The 24,258-nt window shown below is 40.7% G+C and overlaps 2 protein-coding genes across 2 annotated transcripts; one reads left to right on the forward strand and one right to left on the reverse strand.

Moving 5' to 3' along the window:
- Window positions 1–651: 651 nt before the first annotated feature.
- TMEM167B (transmembrane protein 167B) lies at window positions 652–5,926 on the reverse strand. Its single transcript, XM_004323110.4, has 3 exons — window positions 5,778–5,926; window positions 3,716–3,847; window positions 652–3,160 (listed from the first exon to the last, which is right to left on the reverse strand). Exons 1-3 carry the CDS (start codon window positions 5,785–5,787, stop codon window positions 3,078–3,080), a joined length of 225 nt encoding a protein of 74 aa, XP_004323158.1. The 5' UTR covers window positions 5,788–5,926; the 3' UTR covers window positions 652–3,077.
- Window positions 5,927–15,041: 9,115 nt separating this feature from the next.
- TAF13 (TATA-box binding protein associated factor 13) lies at window positions 15,042–23,663 on the forward strand. Its single transcript, XM_019920054.2, has 4 exons — window positions 15,042–15,180; window positions 15,904–15,982; window positions 19,765–19,862; window positions 21,927–23,663. The coding sequence occupies exons 1-4, from the start codon at window positions 15,154–15,156 to the stop codon at window positions 22,095–22,097; spliced, it is 375 nt and encodes a 124-aa protein (XP_019775613.1). The 5' UTR covers window positions 15,042–15,153; the 3' UTR covers window positions 22,098–23,663.
- The last annotated feature ends 595 nt before the right edge of the window (window positions 23,664–24,258 follow it).

Genomic DNA, 24,258 nt, shown 5'->3' on the forward strand with positions numbered 1-24,258 from the left:
AAATAAATCTTTCAAGAATGAGTGTAAGAAAAAAAAAGGAACAATTATGTAAGTTAGAATTAGCTCCTTTCACATCACAAAGCACAATTTGAATGTCTCAGTTCCTTCTTTTTCCTTTTTCAAGAAATACATATGTGAGGGGGGAAGACAAATCAGAATTTTGTTATCATTTGTACTTGTGCCAGTCCCACCATGTACTTGGAATAAACAAATTGGGGAAAAGTGTCCATTGTATGTACCAGAAGCCCAAGGATTTTCTACGTATGTGGCTGGGTAACCTGATAACCTCATTTCACTGAAGAAGTTTATGGCTTGTAATGGCAGTTGATACTTTTAATAGCTTTGGTAGGTAAAATGTATTGGAGAATGTTATCTACATTGTTTAATACACCTCAAAATGTGTGTGTGTGTATATATATATATATATATATATATATATATATATATATATATATATAAAATTAGTTCCCTCAAAGATATACCCTCATAGATTCTGAACTATATCATACATTCAGTGACCATCACAAGGGGTTGACAGGATTGATGATATTCACTAATATAAACTAAAAAGGTATACTATGGGCAGAACCCAGGGGAATATTGAACAAAGTTCAATAATTCAGCATGCATGTGACAAAATGGACAAAAACAGTAGGGAAAGAAACTTTATTTTCAAGGATTTGTGCAGACAATGGTGAATAAAAAGTCTTATTTCAACTATAAAAAGCTGACTTCATTCCACCCTGGCATACAGGGTTTATGGTGACGCCAGTTTGAATCTGAGGCAATACTGCTATCCCCCTTCTTCCACTCCTAAAAGACTCCCTTAGAGGAACAACTTCCTACAATTTTCAGTCAAAAATATATGATACATCAACCAAAGTGATGAATTAAACAAGTTTCTGCTTATCTAAAGTCAAGAAATGAAATAAGCTGTGTATTTGTTTCTTGCTGTAAATTACCTTCACTCTGTGTACTTTTTGGTACATTCTGGTATGAAAACATCTCAAAATATAACAGTTCAAGAGCTTAGGTCAAGATGACCCACCCAGGAGGCTGTAAAAATTGATCTGAACTGTGAAATGGGACTAGTTTAAAATATGAAGCAGCTCTAAACACCAAGCTTAGAGATATTAGCCCTATTAGGAAACAAAAGTCATTAAAGCTACAAAATAACAAGTGCAAAACATGCTGAACCTGTATTTCCAGAGAGTGACATTCCCGTTGGCCAACAGGTTCCAAACTCACACCCACAAGGTGTAACTCTTCTTTCTGTTCCACTAGCCTTCCTTTCTCTTGTGTGAAAGATCCTCAGAAATGACAATGAAAAATATATGAATCATTGAAATTTACCCTGTGGACCAATTCCTGAAGAGACAACAGCCATAACTCTGAGATGATTAGACATGTAGTGTTTACTTGATGACTTTCTATACTTCTAGGAACCATCAAAGCACTAAACTGAATGTTTCAGAACCTAAACTTCCTAGCAGCTTTTGTTCTTTTGGAATAAGACAAAAGACAATTTACTGCCACACTGGGGTCAACCACAGCCAACTTGTCCACAGTCAAGTTTACTTTAGTGAATAATTCCACTGGTAGACCTATGTCTCTGCTTGCTCTTTACAATAATTTAATTTTAGACCAATTCTTTTTTTTTTTTAATAGAGAAGTTCTAGGCTTCAGAAATGCAACAGTTGATCCTTTTGCAGATAAAAGGAGGAGGGAATGGAGAAGTCTTCACTTCAAATGTAGAGTCATCTAAAATGATTTGTTCAGGAGTTCCCATACTCCATGGAAAAGCCCATCAATCTCAATTGCGAACCTCTGCTTTCCTTTACTTTAGAAAACACTCTCATTTTATTCATGGATTCTATGAACTGTCCAAACATGCCTATGAATGCCATCAACTTCTCTCATTCAAATTTCCCATGTTCTTATAATTTCCAAGAGACAGCTAAATACTACAATATGAAGAAAATTAAAAGTGGGCCAAGAAACACAAGTAATCGACTGAAAATTGCCATAACCCAGATTTAAACAAAGAATAAGTTTGTATGTTGGTTAACATGACAGAACTTCCATCTAACATCACAATAAATTCTAGATGACTTTACTAGTATATGAATTAATATACTAGATTTATTTATTTCTTCTACCCCAACTGCAAATTATTTCTTCAATAGTTTCTCTTTCCCCTAGTGGTGGCATTTAAAACTGAGTAACAGTATTTAGCACTCAGTAATTTAGAAAATATTTAAAAAGCTTTAGGAAAATAGCAACAGTTTCAATATACCATTTGAGGGGGTGAAGTTTCCTTTTGGGAATACTGGTGAATAGAACATTGTTTCTTGTCTAAGTTACTCCTTTCTGGTCTCATCACAGACAATTTCCAAATCTTATGTAGGCCCAGATTCTCTTGGCAAAACTCTCTGGCTACCAGCACACAGCACAGCTATTTCGTCTGTTCTCTTTTTGCAATGAGGATCATGCCTCTCTCTTATGTTCCCAGACGGGTATATGAAAGATAAATTTCCAAAGCCAAAAAATTCCTTGGCATTGTTTAACTCCTATTTCCCACCCAGCCTCCCCACCCCAGCCTCCCAGCCCCCTGCAATTTGCCAAATCCAAATCAAACACTAAAAAAAAGGTCAAGTCTTGAAAATTATCTCTCCTTCCAAGAAGTTTGAATACAGCTTATATCCTCCCCTAATGAGCCTCAGTGTGAAAAGTTCCTGATGAGGGGCTGAAGCACAAAATAGGTGACAGATTTTTAAGCAGGAGGTATGTAATCGTATCACTGAGGGGTGTAATTCATCTGGACATTATATGCTCTCTGCTGAGGACTGATTTACACACAGGTCAAAGGAAGCTGGCTTTCTGTAGTCCCCTGAAGCATAAATAATGTTTGTAACCACGAGGAGTTTTCCCCACATAAGGTAGGGGCAGATGCTGTGGTGTCATCCTGGGGACTTTGATGATTTTAGCTGAACTCTCCTACGCTGGGCCCAGGCTCCTGACAGGCTCTTCACCTTCGTCCCCTTGGTTGGCAGTTGATGAAATGGATGCTTTGGAATTCATTTTATAAACAGGACGTAGAAGGCCATTACAACGCAGGCGATTGCTACAGCAGCATGCAGCCTAGTTCCAATCACAGCAGCTAGCAGAAAAAAATAAAACGAGAAAAGAAGTCAAACCCTGCCCTTCATATAAGTCCTCACTTTCAAGATTTGAAATCTCTAGTCACAGACGACGAGACCTACCAAGGGTCTCAAGAACCCACCCAGGAATGTATTTAAATACTACCCTTAAGCCCTAGGTTCTAGATGAATATACTGTTAGTTTATATTTTGCCTTATTTTGAAAAAAGATCTAGGTAAGTAGGATTCCAGATGAAGATGCCCAAAATAAAAAGTAAAAAAGCATCTGAGTTAATAAAATCAATACTTAAAAGAGACTCCAATAAATTCTTTCCAGAAATTCAGAAAAAAAATTTTCACTGGGAAAATATTCCTTCCAACAACTCTAGTCCAATTAAAATTGTTTAATTTATATAGTTTTACTCCATGGAGAATACTAAAATTACCTTGGAGCTAAAATAAACACTTATGTAAAAGTTGAACCACATACAATTCCAGCCTATCCCACCCCCACCTTGCAGCACCTCACTGTCCAGAGATGGCAATCTCCTCTCCCTGAACAGATATGATCTTACCTTTGTAAAACACACCCCAAACTCCCTTCTTCTCTGAGAGCAGCCAGCTTTTGAGACGAGGTACTTTCTTGAAGTAGGCACAGGTGCAAACAAAGAGCAAACCAAACACCAGAATCCCATCCAAGGAGTACACTGTTACAGAAAGAGAAAAAAACCTTTGGTGCTAATCCAGTTTGGGACAGGTGATCCCCCTGGAGAATAGAATGTGATAAAATATCAAGATGATAATCTCAACTGCAGTGCCAGCCCTGACAAGAGGAAGCCAAGGTCCCAGGACTAACAAGGTTACCTTTCTGTTCCCCCAAATCACTTGTAGACAACCCCCTTACAAAGATTTCACTGCCCCCTTCCCTCTCCTTTCAAGAAGTATAAATTCTGAGAAGAGTGCATCACTTTATGTGGAATCAGCCTACCAGGAATGGCCAGTGTTGGCATTAGGTTGAGAGAGGCATAAGAATCCTTCGAGCCTGAGCTGAGAGAATGAAACATGTTCTTCCTATAAATCACTCATGTGATAAAGGAGAGGTAGATATTTGGCCAAGTCTCTCAGATCTGCATCTGTTGGTGAAGAATATGTTAAGGCAAAAGTAAAGCTTAATGGAAATTGCAAGAGTTAGAATCCATATGACTACAATTTTCCTATGCTTATCTTACACTTCACGCATGATACTCTACTTACAAACCAAATTTCTGCCTGAGTTAACAGATTCTTGAAAACAAACAAGCAATAAAAGATCTGAGGCTTCGACAAGGTGGAACAATTGTGGGGGAAAAAAGCTTTGAACAATTAGTTCTACTTCTTACATTTGTAAACCAAACTATGTCTTGTAAGTGCAAAGAATCACCTAAGTAGAAAAAAAATCAGACCACAAAAGGGGAAAGAATGACTAAAACTTATTTATTAATTACTATGTGTCCAACTGCTCTCTTATTTCTCAGTTCAGATTATTTGTTCCTCCGGGTGATGTCCCTTCTTGTACTGTGCCTACTAACCTCAGACCTCTGACTGCCCAGGAAGCTCCAAAAGGATATTTTACACAACTGGCATCTGCCAGTTCTGGGCCACTCCATCTCCTTCTCTCCCTCCAGTAAAACTATCTCACAACTAGATATCACACAGGAAAGGGTCCAGTAAATTAATACATACACCAAGTTTTATGATGAACAATACGTGCTAGTCTTTTCTCCCGTAAGTTTTTGCAAAGCCAAAAGTCACAAGGAAGTGAAATTTGAAACTTTAGTACCAGGCTTATGAAAAAGGTACTTTTGAGAAATGCTGTCCTATGCCCTTCAAATCATACTGCCTAAGAGATCTTGTCATCTTTTTTCCTGTAAGATCGACTCTAAAGACCACAAAGTCATCGTTTCCTGCCCTTCCCTGGAATTCAGAAATCATGTCTATAAAGTGTTTGAAGACGCCTGGAAAATTAGGTCAGATAAACAGGATGGCAACTGCCACATCATCTTTGGAAAAGGCAGTGTCTAAATCCAACCCCTGCAACACTAGCCACGGTCTCCAGATGGGATCGCCCAGGCAAGACTTTAGAATCAAACACGAGAAAGCTTCCCGACATTTTAACAAAACAAGGAGACCTTTTTTTTTAGGATCTACATTCACCCCCGCCCCCCCACAAAGTATGGGGTTTAAAATCCTGTGTGATTCATCGATCATCCCAAAGAGCCTACTATCCAATAAAGTTTGAGAACACAGAGAACTGTGAGGAGGCTCCTCTTTTTCCTGCTGCTAAAGCAATAGTTCAACTGGGACTGGCCTCGCGAAGTGGCTTGTAAGGGTCAGAACGAACTTCTAGGAAGGGAGAAGGGCACAGTGTGGGAACCAAGAACTACGGGTGTGGGCACAAGAGGCACTGGGGGTTCTATACGGGCACGGAACGGGGGAACCCCCGGAGGAGTATAGGGGACAGGAGTTGGGGCACCGAGAGGCCAAAGGGGGACTGGGCTGGGAGGGGGCGGGGAGAACGGCCACGTCAGTCCCGGCTCCGCCCGCCAGGTTTCCACTCGCACTGCACTCCCATCCTCGGCTCTGAGCATTAGTTCTCACCGTTCGTCATGGCGGCTGGGCCCGGGCCTGGAGTTGGGGTCCGGGGGTCAGCGGTGATAGCGGCAAAGGCGGGGGAACCCAGCTCCCGCTTGACACTTCCCGATCCGGGCCGCGGCGACGGGCAGGCGCCGTAGTACGCAGGTGCAAGGGCAGAGAGACGAGCGCAGAACGCAATCAGGCGTGGCTAGCAGATTGCCGAGCTAGGTACCTGCGTGGATGGAGCTCGCGTGAGTGGAGCTCGCGTGAGTGGAGCTCGCGTGAGTAGGTGTGTGTAAGAAGAAAGCTAAGAAAGCTATCCGGGAGGCTTCCTACGTGGCCATGGTAACCAATCTTTTATGGGTGCCCCTTTAGTTAGTGTTGGGGTGTAACCTGACCTGCTCGAGTTGTTGTGTTTGAAAAGGTAAAGGCTTGCAATTTTGTTTTTTTTTTAATAAATTTATTTTATTTATTTATGGCTGGTTGGGTCTTCGTTGCTGTGCACAGGCTTTCTCTAGTTGTGGTGAATGGGGGCTATTCTTCGCTGCAGTGCGTGGGCTTCTCATTGCGGTGGCTTCTCTTGCTGTGGAGCACAGGCTCTAGGCACACGGGCTTCAGTAGTTGTGGCACACAGGCTCAGTAGTTGTGGAGCACGGGCTTAGTTGCTCCGCGGCATGTGGGATCTTCCCGGACCAGGGCTCGAACCCATGTCCTCTGCATTGGCAGGAGGATTCTTAACCACTGCGCCACCAGTGAAGTCCAAGGCTTGCAGTTTTGCACTTTGTTTTCCGCTATGGCGGCAGCTCTGTTTGTGTGTGTGCGTTTGGTGTGTCTGTGAGGAGCAGCCCACCTGCAACAGAGGCCTCCGGCTCAAGCTTCCACGTAAGAGAACTCGGACAATAGGGGTCTAGAGGCCGTCCCTGCGGCCTCCGGAACTGCAGAGGATCTTTCTTACTCCTTATGGAAATCTGGATAGTGAGGCTGTGTCTGAACTTTCAAATGAAATTAGGAACACTGTAACAAAAACAAGTCGCAAATTTCATATGCTAAAGCTACACGTTGTCGGGAAACGCTTAGGTAATTGCCTATTTGTATGAATTTTTCTTTAAACTATCAGGATAGTCTCGATTGACTCCTGTATTTAGTTAAAGTGGGGTCACCTCGGCCACTTTAACTAGGAAACGGCGATATCGGGATAGCCCTTCTCACAACACTTTCACAACTTGACGATACCTTCAGTTTAATGGTGGCCCAGGATGGAGGAGACAAAGCAGCAGATCCCATTTTGTACATTGAAATTCTTAATTGCACACAGCTTGACCTGCTTTATTAGAGTCCGGGCTAAAGTGCAACTGAGTCGTCCGAGGCTGAAACTGTAAAGTTACTAGTCCGCAGTTGTTGTCAGGTCCTAAAGGGACCCTCTGCCCCTCTTGCTATAGTGCCATCTGCTGGCTGTGGCCTGCTTGGTTACGCAGAAGAAAAGCTACCAAAGCCTCCTAGGAGCTGGAGTAGAAAGGCAAGCCAACAAAAGTCTGATGCAGGACAGACTCCTTGTGAAAATGTGCTTAAATGCAGAAACAAACAAAAAACCAGGGAAGACATACAGGACAAAATAAGACAAAGCAAATAAATGTGTGCAAATACATACACAGACGAATCTCCCTGCCCAAAAGAACTGCTAAGGACTACTCAAAAACAAAACAAGACAATAAAAAATCCCTAATTGTCTTTGCCTTTGAACTTTTCATCAATAGTTATCTAAAACAGTATCAGCACTAGTATCATCACTGGCAACTGTTAGTTCCCTGCACCAAAGCTGGATAAAAGCCCCAAGATACTCTAACCAGGTCCTAAACAAATTCATGTTCCCTAATTTAGACTGAATCATGTAGCTCATCTTCATCTAAAAAAATTCTCCTTTCTTACATACTATGGAACTGTGCTATCCTCCCTGACCCGCACTTCGTTGTTCTCTTTACCCAGGCTCTTTTTCCACGTAAACATAGACGTTCCTAAGATACCCTCACCCACGTTTTCTCATTATTAACCCTTACTTGGTGACCTATCATGTCCCCTGGCTTCAACTACCACCTCTACGAAGAGTTTTGTTTTGGTTTTGTTTTTGGCGAAGTGGCCGAGCCCTCCGCAGTGAAAGGGCGGAGTCCTAACCACTTGACCGCCAGGGAATTCCCCGTGCAGAGGTCTTAAGTTGATGTCCTACCCAAGCTCCAGTCCTACATTTCTAGCAGATGTTCTTCTGACATTTGAAATGTTTAAAACAAAACTCACCCCCTTTTGATTTCCCTGTTTCTATGGTTAATAGTCCTTTTCCCCTAATCACTGAATTTAGAATTTGTAAATTATCTTCGAATCGATTAACTCCTTTTTTTCCAAAATGTTGTTCCAATTGCCCCCTTTTCATTTCTACATCCATCACTTTAGTAATTTTACCATTTCAGTCTTCAAGCATCAATTAAATCCTCACAACAGTGAAAACTTATTTTTTTAAAACTGAATTATGCCTCAATTTATTCATTGTTTTATTTCTTCTATTTTTTGGTTGCATTGGGTATTCGTTGCTGCGTGGGGGCTTTTCTCTCTAGTTGCAGTGAGGGGGGGTGGCTACTCTTCGTTGCAGTATGTGGCCTTCTCATTGCGGTGGCTTCTCGTTGCAGAGCACGGGCTCTAGAGCACAGGCTCAGTAGTTGTGGCTCGCGAGCTTAGTTGCTCTGCAGCATGTGGTATCTTCCCAGACCAGGGATCGAACTGGTGTCCCCTGCATTGGCAGGTGGATTCTTTTTTTTTTTTTTTTTTTTTTTTTTGCGGTACGCGGGCCTCTCACTGTTGTGGCCTCTCCCATTGCAGAGCACAGGCTCCGGACGCACAGGCTCAGCGGCCACGGCTCACGGGCCCAGCTGCCCTGCCGCATGTGGGATCTTCCCGGACCGGGGCACGAACCCGTGTCCCCTGCATCGGCAGGCGGACTCTCAACCACTGGCAGGTGGATTCTTAACCACTGCGCCACCGGGGAAGTCCAGTGAAAACTTACTTTTCTATAACATTTTTACTTTGTAAAGTGAACACACCTTGTCATAATATCTTATTTAATCCTTACAACTGCCTTATCACCCCTATTTTAGAGGTAATCTAAGGTTTAGGGTAAGGACTAACTAGTATCAGACTTGAGCAATAATTCTGGTCTTCTGAACTCAGAACTAAAACATTTTGCTCCAGACCACAACTGCTGTTTCCTTTAACAGCAGCGACTGTCTGCTGAACATATGTTTAACTCCTTACCCTGCTATTCAAGGCCTTCCAGCAGAATTTTTCACTGTTCCCATAGGCAGACTTCAAGCTTCAGCTGCGAAAACACTGTTCAGTGTTCTTCAGATGTACTCTTTGCTTTCACATTTTGCTCATGCCCTCCTCTTTTGGAGATAACTTTGTCTCCTCCTCTTTTCACTGGATGGAAACCACTCCAATTGTGTCATGCTCTGAAAGATAAGTCTTTCGTCCCCTGTCACTCTCGGAGTTTAAGAATAAAGATATCACAGTTGAAGAACTGGGAAGAGTAATTAGTTTTCTACTTATTATTTCAAAGGACAGTGATAGTCCACAGTATCTTACTGTTTCTTCTTTTTCCATGTGTCTATCTCTCTTTCTTCTTCCTACTCTTTCTTCCCATTTTTACATTTATTTCCTTCCTTCTTTCTCCTTCCACTGTATTTTTTCATTTCCAGGTTTTAAAAAGTATTTTACCAGGAATTCCCTGACGGTCCAGTGGTTAGGGCTCTGCGCTTTCACCGCCAAGGGCAAGGGGAGCCGGGTGCCGTGGCCAAAAAAAAAAATTTTTTTTTACCTTTTTTATTGATTAAAGTGAATCTCACCAGATTTTTATTTCAAAATTAGTTATACCAAGAATTTCATATTTTTTAAAATTATATTTTGCTTTCTTTCTGTAAAATTGAGTCATAATGGTTGCTCCTTTGTAGGGTTGTTGAAGGATTAAATAAATTACTATTTACAACAATATCTGGCATGAAGTAAGTGCTCCATAAATCTTAGCTTTCACTGTTGTTGTTCATTTGTTTAAAAAATATTTACACACTTTGCTAAATTTTGCAGGCGTAGAGGCAAAAAACGAGTCCCTGACCTCAGGGTACAAACTATATTGGCGAAGATAGATGAATAAACACATTTTAGTAGAGCACAGGCATTGTATGTGTAAAGACATTATCTTTGATCTTCACAACTGTTTTGCAGAATGGTTTTTTGGTGAGAAATCTGAGGCTCAAAGAAGGCACATGGGTGAGATCACAGAGCTAGTCTGTCTGACTTCAAAGCTCCCTTCCCCTTGTTATCACACTGCCTCAAATTAGGATTCTGTCCATTGATATTGATCTTTGACGATTTTGTTCCAAGCATTAGTGTTTCTGTTGTCCTGAAAAGCCCCAAAGCCTCACGCCAAAGCCTGGGTCACTGTCTCTCACAGCCCAAATGCAAGGGATAAATAGAGCTCCACTGCATGGGGACTCAATTCAGACAGTCCTTCCTCAGTTCATTTCAGCCTCCACTGGAGGACGGGCAGTTGTTGCCAAACGCCTGTCAGTCAAGAACAGTTGCCCGTTTGTTAGGGTTTGTTGCAGTCCCTGTGGCAAACACTACTCAGTCATGGGGACCATGACTATGGGATTGTGGTTTAACCAAAGAGTAAGTTCAGTCCCAAAGGCACAGCTTGCAACAATAGCTTCATTGAATTACAACATATTTGAAAAGGGATGTCAAACAAGCATTAATTTATGCTACAAATATTTGTTCCGGGAGTCTGAGGAATGTGCTAGCCTTTGGGAGCTCAAAGGTGAATAAGAAACAGACTCTTTTCTTAGTAAGTTTTAAGATTTAGTGTACGAGACAAGCTGTGTGTATAAGTAATCAGAAAATACATTAGAAAGAAGTGTTGAAGGAAAATGAAAAGTAAGTGCTGGTGGGAGTGTAAGAGAGAAAGTGCCTTCAGCTGGAGCACTCAGGGAAGGCTTGATGGAGGGGCAGACGTGTTAGCTGGGCCTGAAAGACATGTAGCATTTCAACAGAAAAGAAAGGTATCCTAGTGGGAAAGGAGTAGTGTAACCATAGGCTTGAAGATGGTATAAGTTTGGGGCACAGCCCACTTTCCCCTTCCTCTTTCACTGCCTAACCCCATTCATCTCTCAGGTCTCAGCGCAAATGTTATTTGCACAAGGAAGTCTTCTCTGACCTTCTTGGGTCCCCTTTCCCCATCATAATCTTCCAAAGCATACAATATCTATTTTATTCATGTCTCCCTGCTACATTGTAAGGTTCATGAACCCTGAACTGTGTATTTATGTTATCATTTTATCAACAGTCCCATAGTAAGTGCTGTTCAGGTGCTTGATAAATATTTGTTGCATGAATAATTGAAAGTGGCCTTGTGGAACTGGATTATAGAGTTCATGAAGGTAATGCTGAAAAGTAACTTATTGTAGTAGGTATTTATTGAGAAAAATCCATATATAAGTGGACCTACACAGTTCAAACCTATGTTGTTCAAGAGTCAACTGTATATTCTTCCCTTCCTCCTCCCTCACTTCCTCTTCATTTTTCTTCTTTTATCTTTTTCTGCCTCTTGGACCATTTCTTCTCTCTCTGTCCCGTGATGTACTGTTTCTGAGGATCTGCCCGTTGCCTCCCTTCTCTCACTTTTGTTTCTGTGCAGTGTTTAAACTATTGCCCCCGCATTGATGTCTCCCATGCCATTTTCTCTAGTCCTGATTTCTCTGGATTTCCAGACCTGCACCTCCATCTGTCTACAGGACACCTCTAGACTCTCACACTCAGACTGAACTCATTTCCTTCCCTCCCCAGTTGCTTTTCCATTTTACTTTCCAATTCATATTAATAGCATTCCATCTGGATATAAACCTCTCTCTCCATAGCTCTCAGATTCATTCAGACACAAAGTCCTGTGATTTCTGGTCCTAAAATGCCTTTGTCTTAATTCATGTTCTAATCAGCTCTCATCCTAGGTGGTCTCCCTGCTGAAGTGATTTTTTATTTTAAAGATGGGTCATGTGACTCTTCTGCTTAAAGACCTCCCAGGCACTCTGCACTTTGAATGAAGTTCAGTCTCTGAAGAGAATATTCAAGGCCTTTCACAAACTCAAACTCCAGTTTCATTCCAGCCTCATTTTCTGCATCTCCACCCAACAAACTTGACTCTGGCAACCCACCTGAAACATCCTCTAGAAGCACACCATGACTTTTCACTCTCTGGGCTTTATTTCTGCTCTGCTCACAACACTGATTTTTTTTTCCTTTACATTTTGGATCTCAGGCTCAGAATGTTGAATTATTCACACTCCACAGTTCATGCCATACTATTGTAACTGACCCTTCCCAAGTCCTTCCCTTGTTATGTATCTTATGCATTCTCTTTATCCCTATTCTTATGTCTCCTACCCTGTAACCTCCCTAATGTATTTGATGTGTATGCTTTTTTTATACGTTCCTGTAAAATATGTATTTTTTGTGTGTATATGTGTTTAATATACATAAACGGTCTTTTGTTATAGATCTCATATTTCTTACTTTTTAAATTTAGCGCTCTGTTTCTAAGCTCTATCCATGTTGCTAGTCTATTGCTTCTGATTGTTGTATAGTACACCTTGGTGTACATCCAGCACATTTTACCTATCCATTCCCCTGATAATGGACACTGTGAATATTTTATACCTGATTCCCTGGACAAGGCCAGTGTTTCATTACTACCTAACATAGCAGTTCTCAACCCTTTCAGACCCAACAAACTTCCTTAAATAACAAATATGTCTCCTTTATTATTCTGAAATGAAATTCACAAATAATATAACCTACTATGGTAGGCAGCCTCTCAGATAGCCCCCAATGATGTCTGCCTCCTGGTATTCTCATCCTTGTGTAATCCCCTCCTCTTGAGGGTGGGCTGCATTTATTGATTTCTGGTGAATAGCATAGGGCAAAAATGATGGGATGTCACTTCCAAGGTTAGGTTACCAAAAAAACTGTGTTCTTGGGTGTTCTTCCTGGTTCTCTCCCTCACCTGCTCTGAGAGAAGCCAGCTGCCCTAGGAAGTTGACATGGCAAGGAATGGAGGGAGGTCTCTGACAATAGCCAGTGAAGAACTGAGGCCCTTAATGTAACCTGAAGTAGCTGAATCCTGCTGACAACAACATGAGTGATTTTGGAAGCAGATCCTTCCCCATCAACACTTCAGATCAGACTGAGGCCCAACCAACACCCTGACTGCAACATAAGGGACCTTGAACCAGAGGCATCCAGCTAAACTGTGCCCAGATTCCTCACAGAAACTGTGTGATAAATGTTCATTGTTTTAAACCACTAAGTTTTGGGATAATTTGTTTCAAAGTAATAATAACTAACCTAACTACCCATGTAACTATAAAATATAATGTCCTAACTATAATGTAAAGTAAAATAAAGACAGTGAATTATAATAATATGTGTTTCAATATGTAAATGCTCAGGTATGACTACACTAGTGGGTATAATGATTTCAGATGCTTGCACCCATATGTATATGCTTGCACCATGAATGCAGGAGCTAAAATGCAGACTTATTCCAGTGAGTTTTGGCTATCCAAACTATTACAACTGATACAGCCTTTCATGACATTGTTTCCTGAAATGTTTCACAGCTCTTGATAAGTTGCAAATAAAACAAAGAACTATATCTCTCCAATTTCAGGGTAGTTACTGTTTGGGGGAAAACTCTCAGCTTTTTCCTTCCTGTGTATCTTTCTCCTTTACTTTTACACTGAACGCTTCACTTATGACACTTCTCATGACCAAATATGTGGGTCCCCCCTCCCCCCTTCACACCAAACAATTCTGTGACAGCAGCTGGGTGTCCTGCAATTTAACTCAATACTGACGCTATTTACCTGGAGATAGTTTTAGATCCCACTGATCAAAGGCTCAGTCCCGCAAGACTGCTCCCAACTTTAGATGCCAATCGAAAGTAGTAGGTCCCCAGGTTACCCACAACTTCTGTCTGACTTGGCTAAAATTCAGAGGTTTCCATGACCTCCTCCCCCTTGGATTTGGTTATTTCCTAGAACAACTCACAAAACGCAGGGGAACACGTTTACCAGTTTATTAAAGGGTATGGTAAAGGATACAGATGAAGAGACACATAGGGCAAGGTCTGAGAGGATCCTGAGCACAGAGCTTCTGCCTCCATGAAGTTGGGGGTGCATCACCCTCCAGGTAAGCGGATGTGCCCCCCAACCTGAACGCTCTCTGAACCTCCTACTATTGGAATTAGTAGGCAATACAGGGCAATTGTTATGCCTTGTATAGGCATGATTAATTACTAACTCCATTTCTAGTTTCTCTCCCCGCTCTGGAGAGGGCTGAAAATTCCAAGCTTCTAATCATGGCTTGGTTTTTCTGGTGACCCAGCCAGAAGCCATCCAGGAGCCCACCCAGAGTTGCCTCATTAGAACAAAAGACGCCCTAGTGTTCTTATCACTTAGCAAATTACAAGGGTTTTAGGAGCTCTGTGCCAGGAAGAGGGGTGGGGTGGGTGAGCAGAGATCAATACATACACTTTCTACTATCTCACAGTTGCGTTCCTAGAAAATTCAATGTACCTTAAAAGCATAGGAAAATGCTTTGTGTTTATATGTTAACAAAGTTATGTTCTAGGCCCAGCTAATTATGAACAGATTTTTCACTCACAGGAATGTTTAGCAGGACATTCAGAAATAGTGTATTGTGGAACAATCTTTCCCTGGTGACATCATCTCTTGCATTGCAGAACACCTTATATCCCTAGCTTTAACCTTCTAATGTCCCTGGTTTTCCCAAGCACTGTTCTGATTAAAAAAACAACAAACAAAACCACAAAAATTAAATCCTCAGTCTAAGGGGAGATAACATTCCCTTGAGAACTGGTAGCGAAGTACAATATCCCCAATAACGAATAAGCTTGGCAATAAATCATAGTGGTACTCTAAGTTGTTGAAATTGTTTACACCCCTGGCTAGCCCCTCAATGATCCAAAGCTTCGCAGTCCCGAATAAGGAAGCGGTGATCTGATACGCAGAAGCAAGTTCAAGGAGACAGCGAGATACACGGCACCTAGCCAGTGATTTCCTTTTCGTTGCTAATTTTTAATTCCTTCTTGCCAAGACGTCACCCTTCCCTCCTTTAGTACTGCTGTGGTTTCACCGCTGGGCGGGACGCGCACGCTCCACTTCCGCAGGCGGGTTTCCAACTAGGCCCCGCCCCACCTCCTCGCGTCACCGGAAGTGAGGCCGCGGAAGTAGTAAAACCTGCTCCATGGGAGCCGGGCGCGCCCTGGAGGTGGCTGGCTGCTGGGATGGCAGATGAAGAAGAAGACCCCACGGTGAGTGACCGCCTCTGTTCCAACCCACTTTTTTATTCACTCCCTCGGGCACCGTAGCGGAGGCCGAGAATCGGGTTTGTTTTCCTTAGTGAATTCAGCCGAGAGAATCGGGGACTTCACCCCGTGCTAGGCTTTTTCTTCCGATTAGTCGTAGGACGCGGGGCAGGAAGAGTAGGAGGGTGGTCCCATGCCCTTTGCTTTTGGTCCATATTTGCCAGACACCCTTTGAAACACCTAGAGAATCATCAGAGGACAAAGCTAGTATTTGTTCTCTGTGAGCAAAGTTATTTAACTTTGAGCCTCGGTTTTCATGTCATAAAATAGGCTTAAGTCTCACTTGAGGAAAGTTCTTAGCACTGTGTAAGCAGTGCTTAGTAAATACTAGTTTTGCTTACTTTTATTCAATATCAACTCTTTTAATAGTAAAACTGTCTAGAAATAGGCCAACTTTGTTGGTTAAAAAAAAGAATGTATGGTCGTTGGAACTGCTCCAGGAGAGGCAGTACAGTTGTTGTGGACATTGTAGAAGCCATTCCTGTGTGAGTCTGAAGTTGGATAGGATAGTTGTAAGGCCCCTAAAATGCTAAGGTTTCATGGTTTTTTGCTGCTTGCTTTATTTAGGCTTTCTGGCATGACATCAGTGTTGAAGATGGAAAAAAATGTTAATTATTAAAAAGTCAAAAGCAGTGCTTGACGTATCTATATATACATTTTAACTTCTAGTTTGAGGAAGAAAGTGAAGAAATTGGAGGAGGTGCAGAAGGTGGACAGGGTAAAAGAAAGAGACTTTTTTCTAAAGAACGTAAGTAGTATTTGACAATGATTTTTTATAGATAAAAACTTCTGGGTATGTCGGTTCAAAGTAGATTTATTGTTCTGAATGTGTTTCCTTGTAGGGACAATATTCTCAGACTTGTGCATAAATTCTGTTTAACCTGTGAATCACAGATAGTAATAACCCTAACCCCAATTTATGTATTTATATATATGCGTGTATACACACACACCCATACTTTTTTTTTTTTTTTTTTTAAGTAAAGAGATGTGATCAGTGTTTCAGTTCAGGGCCTAAGAACATACCTCCGTTACCTCCCCTGTCCTTTACCTTTCAGCAGTAGGAGCAGGGACTCCTTTGACTGTAAGCCAAAGGTTCTTTTGGATCCTGGAACAGGTGCTGAGGGTAGGAATTAAGTTGGGGCTTTGGACTAAGGCAATGGACAAGGCAGGAAGATGATGAACAATGTGAGGCAGTCCAGTGGCATAGAGATTATAAGGTTTTGGTTGTCTAGTCTGTTCCCTCAGTAGACCTTTTGTGGCAGCAGCAAGGAGAGCTGCTGCTACCACTGATGTTCAAGGTCAGCCCCTTTAAGGCACCGTGAGAAAGTGCTCTCCATCTCCCAGTCCTGAGAAGGCGACACATCACCTGATTTATTTATGCTAGTTCCGATGTAAGCAGTTCCCAAATGCTCTTGAAACTACAGAGTCAATATGTGGGGTTTTTTTTTTTGCCATTCAAATCCCTTCCTATATCTCAATTTCTCACCTTAAGTTTAACACTACTTATTCCATCTCTGATGTTATTTACTCCATTTGTACGTGGTTTTACCTAAGTCGGCATAAGAAGGGGATTCCTACACCAGAGCATCCCAGAGTGATGACAAGAATTTGGAATCTTCACAGCCTTTTCCTTGTCTTACCTGAATCTTCCTATGACTTACTGACCAAGATCTGTTCTCCTAGACCTTCTTTTTAAAAAAAAAATTTTTGCTAATATAACACAAAATTTCAAAGCATTCACTTTTATTTGTTTATGTCTTTACAGACCCTTTAACCAAATGCAGTTCACATACTTCCTGTCTAATATGATTTTGCTCTTCCAGTGAAGTATATTTCCCTACTGATGAATTCTCCCCATCAGAATGTTAATGACAAGGTATCTCCCTCAAAATATTTAAGGAAAAATATTAAGTTTACAGTGGAGAATCCTGGCAGACATTACTTTAGCCAAGTGATCAAAGTTAATAAGATCACCAGTAATATATGTTGACATTACATACCCCTGATATGACGCATTAAGAGGTACATCATCACTGTGATTCCCTTTCTAGTAATGCATAACCATAACCTAATCATGAGAAAACATCAGACAAACCCAAACTGAGGGACATTCTACAAGATAACTGACCAGTATTCTTCAGAAGTGTCAAGGTTATAAAAGACAAGGAAGGGCTTCCCTGGTGGCGCAGTGGTTAAGAATCCACCTGGTAATGCAGGGGACATGGGTTCGAGCCCTGGTTTGGGAAGAACCCACATGCTGCAGAGCAACTAAGCCCGTGCGCCACAACTACTGAGCCTGCGCTCTAGAGCCCACGAGCCACAACTACTGAAGCCCGCACGCCTAGAGCCCGTGCTCCTCAACAAGAGACGCCACTGCAGTGAGAAGCCTGTGCACCACAACAAACAGAGACCCCCACTCACCACAACTAGAGAAATCCCGTGCGCAGCAACGAAAACCCAACGCAGCCAAAAATAAATAAATAAATATATAAATTAAAAAAAAAAAAAAGACAAGGAAAGTCTGAGGAACTGTCACAGAACAGAGGAAACTAGGGAGGCATGACAACTAAATATTGTGGGATCCTGAAACAGAAAAGGTACACTAGTGGAAAAACTGGTACAATCTGAATAAGTTACGTATTTGTACCAGTGTTAATTTCTTAGTTTTGAGAAATGTCTTTGGTTGTGTAAGATGTTAACATAAGGGGAAGCTGGATATAGGAATTCGGGAACATTGTGCTGTTTTTGCAACTCTTCTCTAAGTCTGAAATTATCTAAAAAAACAAACGGAAAAAAAAGCAAACAAAAATTTCAGAATCCAAAAAACACAGAGGGGAGAAAATATTGGCTCCTGTGTTTGTTTTCTCCCTCCTGTATCTGGACCTAAAAGCTTTTGCCAGAATAAACCCTAGGGGCACTTCTCTATCCTAGTCTGACTTCTAGGTCACCTGTTTCTTTTCTTCCGCAGGCCTGGTCTACTGTCTTCTTAGTTCTGCCTGCTTTTGCTTCTCCTAAATGGAAATTATTCTTAACGTACTCATTCCTACTTTTAGAAGTGTTCTAGGAGTTCGTTCCATTTATTTATTTATTTCTTTATTTAATTTTTTTTTTTTTTGCGGTACGCAGGCCTCTCACTGTTGTGGCCTCTCCCGTTGTGGAGCACAGGCTCCGGACGCGCAGGCTCAGCGGCCATGGCTCACAGGCCCAGCCACTCCGCGGCATGTGGGATCTTCCCGGACCGGGGAACGAACCCGTGTCCCCTGCATCGGCAGGCGGACTCCCAACCACTGTGCCACCAGGGAAGCCCCGTTCCTTTTTTTTAAATGTAAAACTTAAATACAATAAATTGCACTAGTCTTCATCGAACAGCTTGATGAATTTTCCATATATACATATACTTGTAACCACCAGTCAGATCAAGATACAAAACATTTCTAACATATGACAGAGTTTCTTAGTATTTCTCTACCCCTTTGAGAATCTGCTAAGAGTTGATTCTTCTTCCCAGAAAAATGCACACACAAATAAAGTATAAAATTTTTACATGTAATTTCAGTAGGGTTCCAGGACTTCTCAAAACTTGTCCATGGACTGATTGGGAGTTTATAGGCTATAGCATAAGAATCCATATGGATCTCATCTGCCCTAAATTACCAAGAAGTGTAATAGTGTTGTGGGTAGGAGTATAGACTCTGGAGCCAGATCATCTGGGTTCAAATTCAAGTTCCATCTCACTATCTGTGTGACCTTGGGTAAATCACTTAAACTCTATGCCTCAATTTTCTCATCTATGTAGAAAGGGGATAATAGTAGTTTCTACTTCAGAGGATTGTCCTGAGGATTAAATGCGCTTACAACAGTGCCTGGCATGTAGTAAGGGCTATATAAGTTTTAGCTATTAGCAGTTATTTTCATTACTCTGTAGACTTTTCTTCTCTTTTGCATTTTCTATGGTTCCTTCAGATGAAGACTAAAAGGGCTTTGCTGGCAGTTGCTTTGATCCAGGGAATAAAATGTCAAGATTCTGTATAGTAAGCCCTTTGCTTTCTCCTTTTGATTAACCTGTTCTTCCTATAAGAAGGTAATTGGAGCACTTTCTCTCATGTCCTCTTCCTTATGGTAGTATCAGAAAGGATTTTGCCTTCTTTTTTCCAAGACCTCCCCCTCACCCCCTGAAAACACTCCCAGTAAAGGCTAAACCATTGCTACTCATCCTGTTCCTGCTACGAAGTTTCCTACTTAAAGGTATTCTGGGGTTGTTGGTGAGTAGATAATAGAGATTAGGGAAGGAATATTGATATCAAGGTTCAGTAGCTGGGAGGGAAGGGGAGTTCCTACCTAGGGAAGGCTAGGTAAAAACAGTTGGTTATGTGCTAGTGGTTAATACCTTTTACACCAAAATCCATACTTGGAGACAAGAAATACAATGTAAATATACTTTCATACCAATATCTTCTATAGCTTAGTTCTAATTTGAAAAAGTATTGGTCAAGTTTGTTTAAACAAAAATGATTGTTCTTTTTACAGTACGGTGTATGATGTATGGGTTTGGGGATGACCAGAATCCTTATACTGAGTCAGTAGATATTCTTGAAGACCTTGTCATAGAGTTCATCACTGAAATGGTAAGTTTTTTTTGTAATTGGTCTTAGTTAATTAAGGAATAGATTTGAAATTCTAACTTTTAGATAAGACTAGAACTATGGCATCCTTTGAAATAAGCTTGAGTGCCATTTGAGTGCCTGTTTTGTGGAAGTTACTATTTATCATTAAGGATAGAGAGAGATAAGTGTGTGTGGGTGTATACACACACACATACACAAACACCCACACACACATGCACACACAATATATTCTACCCCCTCCTCTGAATTTTATTTATAAGGACATAATTATAAGATCCTTGAATAAAATGTAAAATATTACCCATAATCCGATCATCCAACATAAATTTCCCTCTTCCAGTATTTATGTAAAGATATACAGTGTTTTACATAGTGTTGATCATAGTAAACATTCTTTTTACTCAAAGTTTTTAATACATATTTCCTATGTTCTGATCACAATTATTTTAGTAGCTGCATAAAATTCATTCAAGTTATTTTCTAATATACTTAACCATTTCCCTATTGAAATTATTTACATATTATTTTCAACTGAGTAGATAAGTTTGAATGACCATATTCATGAAATTTCCCCCTTCTCTGGATATGTTTGCAGGGATGGGAATACTGAGTTTGTTTGTGTTCAGTTCTTATGAATTTTTACCCTGTGTTTTGGACTATTTCCTTCGTAAAGAATAATAGAAGTAAAATTACTGGGTCAGAGAGTCCATTTTTTAAATCTTTTTCTGCTTATGAAAGTAATATTGATTAAATTTAGAAAGTATTAAAGAGTGCAGGGGAAAAAATAAAAATCTGTAATCCTTCTACCTAGAGATAACTAATGCTGAGATTTTAGTGAATATTCTTTTGTCTTTTTACACATATTTTTAAACTTTATAAAACTGAAATCATACAGTATATATAGTCGTAGAACCTGCTTTTTCACTTAGGTACGTCTACAACATTTTCCCTGTGTTACTGCATAATTAATATTTTTGATGGCTTCACAATATTAATTGACTAGGTGTGCTCAAATTTGTTCAATTTATTAAATATTTAATTTTCCTTTTTCAGTCATTAGAAATAATGCTGTGATGAATTTTTGTTTTTGCAGTATGAATATGTAATGGTAGGGGATGAGATTTGATTTTAAGGAAACCCACCAATATTTATCAGCTACTGAAATGGACACAAAGTTTAAATGAAGCGGTGGTTACAAAGAAATAAAATTATTTTATGCAAATGAAGACAAACTACATATATCAAAACACACAGAAAGAAACATCAGTGCAAATGGATAAAGAAGATGTGGCACATATATACAATGGAATATTACTCAGCCATAAAAAGAAATGAAATTGAGTTCTTTGTAGTGAGGTGGATTGACCTAGAGTCTGTCATACAGAGTGAAGTAAATTAGAAAGAGAAAAACAAATACCATATGCTAACACATATATATGGAATCTAAAAAAAAAAAGGTTCTGATGAACCTAGGGGCAGGATAGGAATAAAGACGCAGACATAGAGAATGGATTTGAGGACACGGGAGGGGCAGGGAAGGGTAAGCTGGGACGAAGTGAGAGAGTAGCATTGAAATATATACACTACCAAATGTAAAATAGATAGCTAGTGGGAAGCAGCTGCATGACACAGGGAGATCAACTCAGTGCTTTGTGTCCACCTAGAGGGGTGGGATAGGGAGGGTGGGAGGGAGACACAAGAGGGAGGGGATATGGGGGTATATGTATACGTATAGGTGATTCACTTTGTTAAACAGCAGAAACTAACACGACATTGTAAAGCAATTATACTCCAATAAAGATGTAAAAAAAAATTTTTTTTAAATCAATGAATTTGATAGTTTTAATGTCCTTAATATTAAAATGTCTATAAAGCATTGAAACATTGCTAATAACGGTAGAAAGTGGACAAAGGACATTAATAGAAAGACAATTCATAAGTGACTAGCTATAATAATTAGAAGAGAAAGTTTCAAACTCACCAGCATTAAATAGACACAAGTTAAAAGAATAAAATGTTAGATTTTTAAAAAATTAATTGAATTTAATATTTTTTTTGTAATAGACTCACAAGGCAATGTCAATTGGAAGACAAGGTCGGGTACAAGTTGAAGATATCGTCTTCTTGATTCGAAAGGACCCAAGAAAGTTTGCTAGGGTTAAAGACTTGCTTACTATGAATGAAGAATTGAAACGAGCTAGAAAAGCATTTGATGAAGCAAACTATGGATCTTGACACCTTTGGTACTTTCTGAAGCTTCATTATTTTCTGGGGAAACCATATTTAATAACTATATTTTCCACAGTAAGTTTCTCATATCTAGCCATGTGAATGAAAGATAGAGAACCACAACGTTTTCAGTCTTTATTCATGTCTTCAATTTTAGAGTGATATTTGAGCCTTTAATTGCCTGCCGTTATATTACTATACTTTGAATTACTTACTGGATTTTAATGACCACATGTAAGTCAAAGTACCTTGCAAACCATTCAGTTCCTTCTGATTTTGTGCCATTGTAGGCTGTACTGTGGCTGTTTAATATGTGAAATCTCAATGGTACCTTTGATAGCTAAGACATGTGTTTGATGTTTCTAAAGTTTTTAGATTACAGTAGTCTAAGTTATTAAAAGATAGTGAACTGGTTTGTGTTTCTTTTAAGGAGAAAATGATAGAAAATACAGCCTTTTTAAGAGTGTTTGTCTTAAGATAATTTGTTTTAATACTCTTCTTTAGATAACAAGTGATTTTTTTGATTTTAATTCTTTGAGAAACTAAAAGTTTCCTATGAATTCTTCTGTGTTGGAAGACCTATTTGATTTAAAATCTTTTGGGCTGGGCTTCCCTGGTGGCGCAGTGGTTGAGAGTCCGCCTGCCGATACGGGGGACACGGGTTTGTGTCCCGGTCCAGGAGGATCCTGCGTGCCGCGGAGCAGCTGGGCCCGTGAGCTGTGGCCGCTGGGCCTGCCCATCCGGAGCCTGTGCTCCGCCACGGGAGAGGCCACAGCAGTGAGAGGCCCGCGTACCACAAAAAAAAAAATCTTTGGGTCTTATACTGTTTGTCAGGTTTTAAGAGAACTCATTTCCCCAGGTCAAATTAAAGCTTCTAAATATAAGTGTTTTCAGTAGCAGGAATGGCATTGCTGAAAAAGCTGATGGTAGGATAAGCATTTGGGGTCGTGTTTTTTTTTTTTTTTTTTTGCGGTATGCGGGCCTTTCACTGTTGTGGCCTCTCCAGTTGCAGAGCACAGTCATCCAGACGCGCAGGCTCAGCGGCCATGGCTCACAGGCCCAGCCGCTCCGCTGCATGTGGGATCTTCCCGGACCGGGGCATGAACCCGCGTCCCCTGCGTCGGCAGGCGGACTCCCAACCACTGCACCACCAGGGAAGCCCAGGGGTCGTGTTTTATTAACATATTTGTTAGTACTTGTTCATTGTGGAAATGTGTACTTGACTAAGACCACGTGTGGCTATGGAAACCACTTTTGTAGTTCAGCATATACAGGTTTTGTGTGTATTTAGCTTATTGTATTATTCTTGCACTTAGCTTAAAGTAAGGATTTAAAATTGCATTTAAGGGGATCATTGGATATTACTGTTTGTGAAACTGAATGTTTTGTGTGCTGCTTATAAACATTATGAATCAGTACTTAGGAAAATTTTACTTTCTTAACCTATCAATATAAGGAATAAACTATGAAAAATTAAAAAGATTAATACTTGAATTTGGCTATGTGATTTATCAGCTTTTCTCCCCAATGTAATTCTAGCTGCTTAATGTCACTAAAAACTTTTTTTCCATATTATTCGTGTAATGCTTCTGAATTGGTAATGAGATTCAAGATAGCTGGGCCGATCTTTTTATTTGAAAAAGTAAAAACCAGTTAAAAAGCAACTTTAGTCTAAACTGAAATCAAGACTGAGAGTGGAATAACAAAAGATCAATATCACTATTTTTTTTTTTTTTTTTTTGCGGTACGTGGGCCTCTCACTGTTGTGGCCTCTCCCGTTGCGGAGCACAGGCTCCGGACATGCAGGCTCAGCGGCCATGGCTCACGGGCCCAGCCGCTCCGCGGCACGTGGGATCTTCCCAGACCGGGGCACGAACCTGTGTCCCCTGCATCGGCAGGCGGACTCTCAACCACTGCGCCACCAGGGAAGCCCAATATCACTATTTTTGCTTGTCAGGGTCTACTTCACCCTGAAGAAGGACCTGGTAGTAACTGCCACTAGGCAAGTTATACTGGGTGCCCGTATTAGTCAGCTTGGGCTGCCATAACAAAATGTCAGACTGGGTGTCTTAAACAATGGAAATTTATTTTTTCACAGTTCTGGGGACTGGAAGCCTGGGATCGGGTGCCAACATGGTCAGGTTCTGGTGAGGATTCTTCCTGGATT

This window comes from Tursiops truncatus, chromosome 1 (genome assembly GCF_011762595.2).
Source record: "Tursiops truncatus isolate mTurTru1 chromosome 1, mTurTru1.mat.Y, whole genome shotgun sequence".
Taxonomy (NCBI): domain Eukaryota; kingdom Metazoa; phylum Chordata; class Mammalia; order Artiodactyla; family Delphinidae; genus Tursiops; species Tursiops truncatus.

Excerpts from the sequence above, each read along its gene's own strand:
- TMEM167B (XM_004323110.4), bottom strand. Across the intron at positions 3,161-3,715 it reads TTGGGGTGTGTTTTACAAAG|CTGCTGTGATTGGAACTAGG; the intron begins GTAAGATCATAT and ends TTTTTCTGCTAG.
- TAF13 (XM_019920054.2), top strand. The coding sequence starts at position 15,154 with ATGGCAGATGAAGAAGAAGACCCCACG. Across the intron at positions 15,983-19,764 it reads GAGACTTTTTTCTAAAGAAC|TACGGTGTATGATGTATGGG; the intron begins GTAAGTAGTATT and ends TTCTTTTTACAG. Across the intron at positions 19,863-21,926 it reads TAGAGTTCATCACTGAAATG|ACTCACAAGGCAATGTCAAT; the intron begins GTAAGTTTTTTT and ends TTTTTGTAATAG.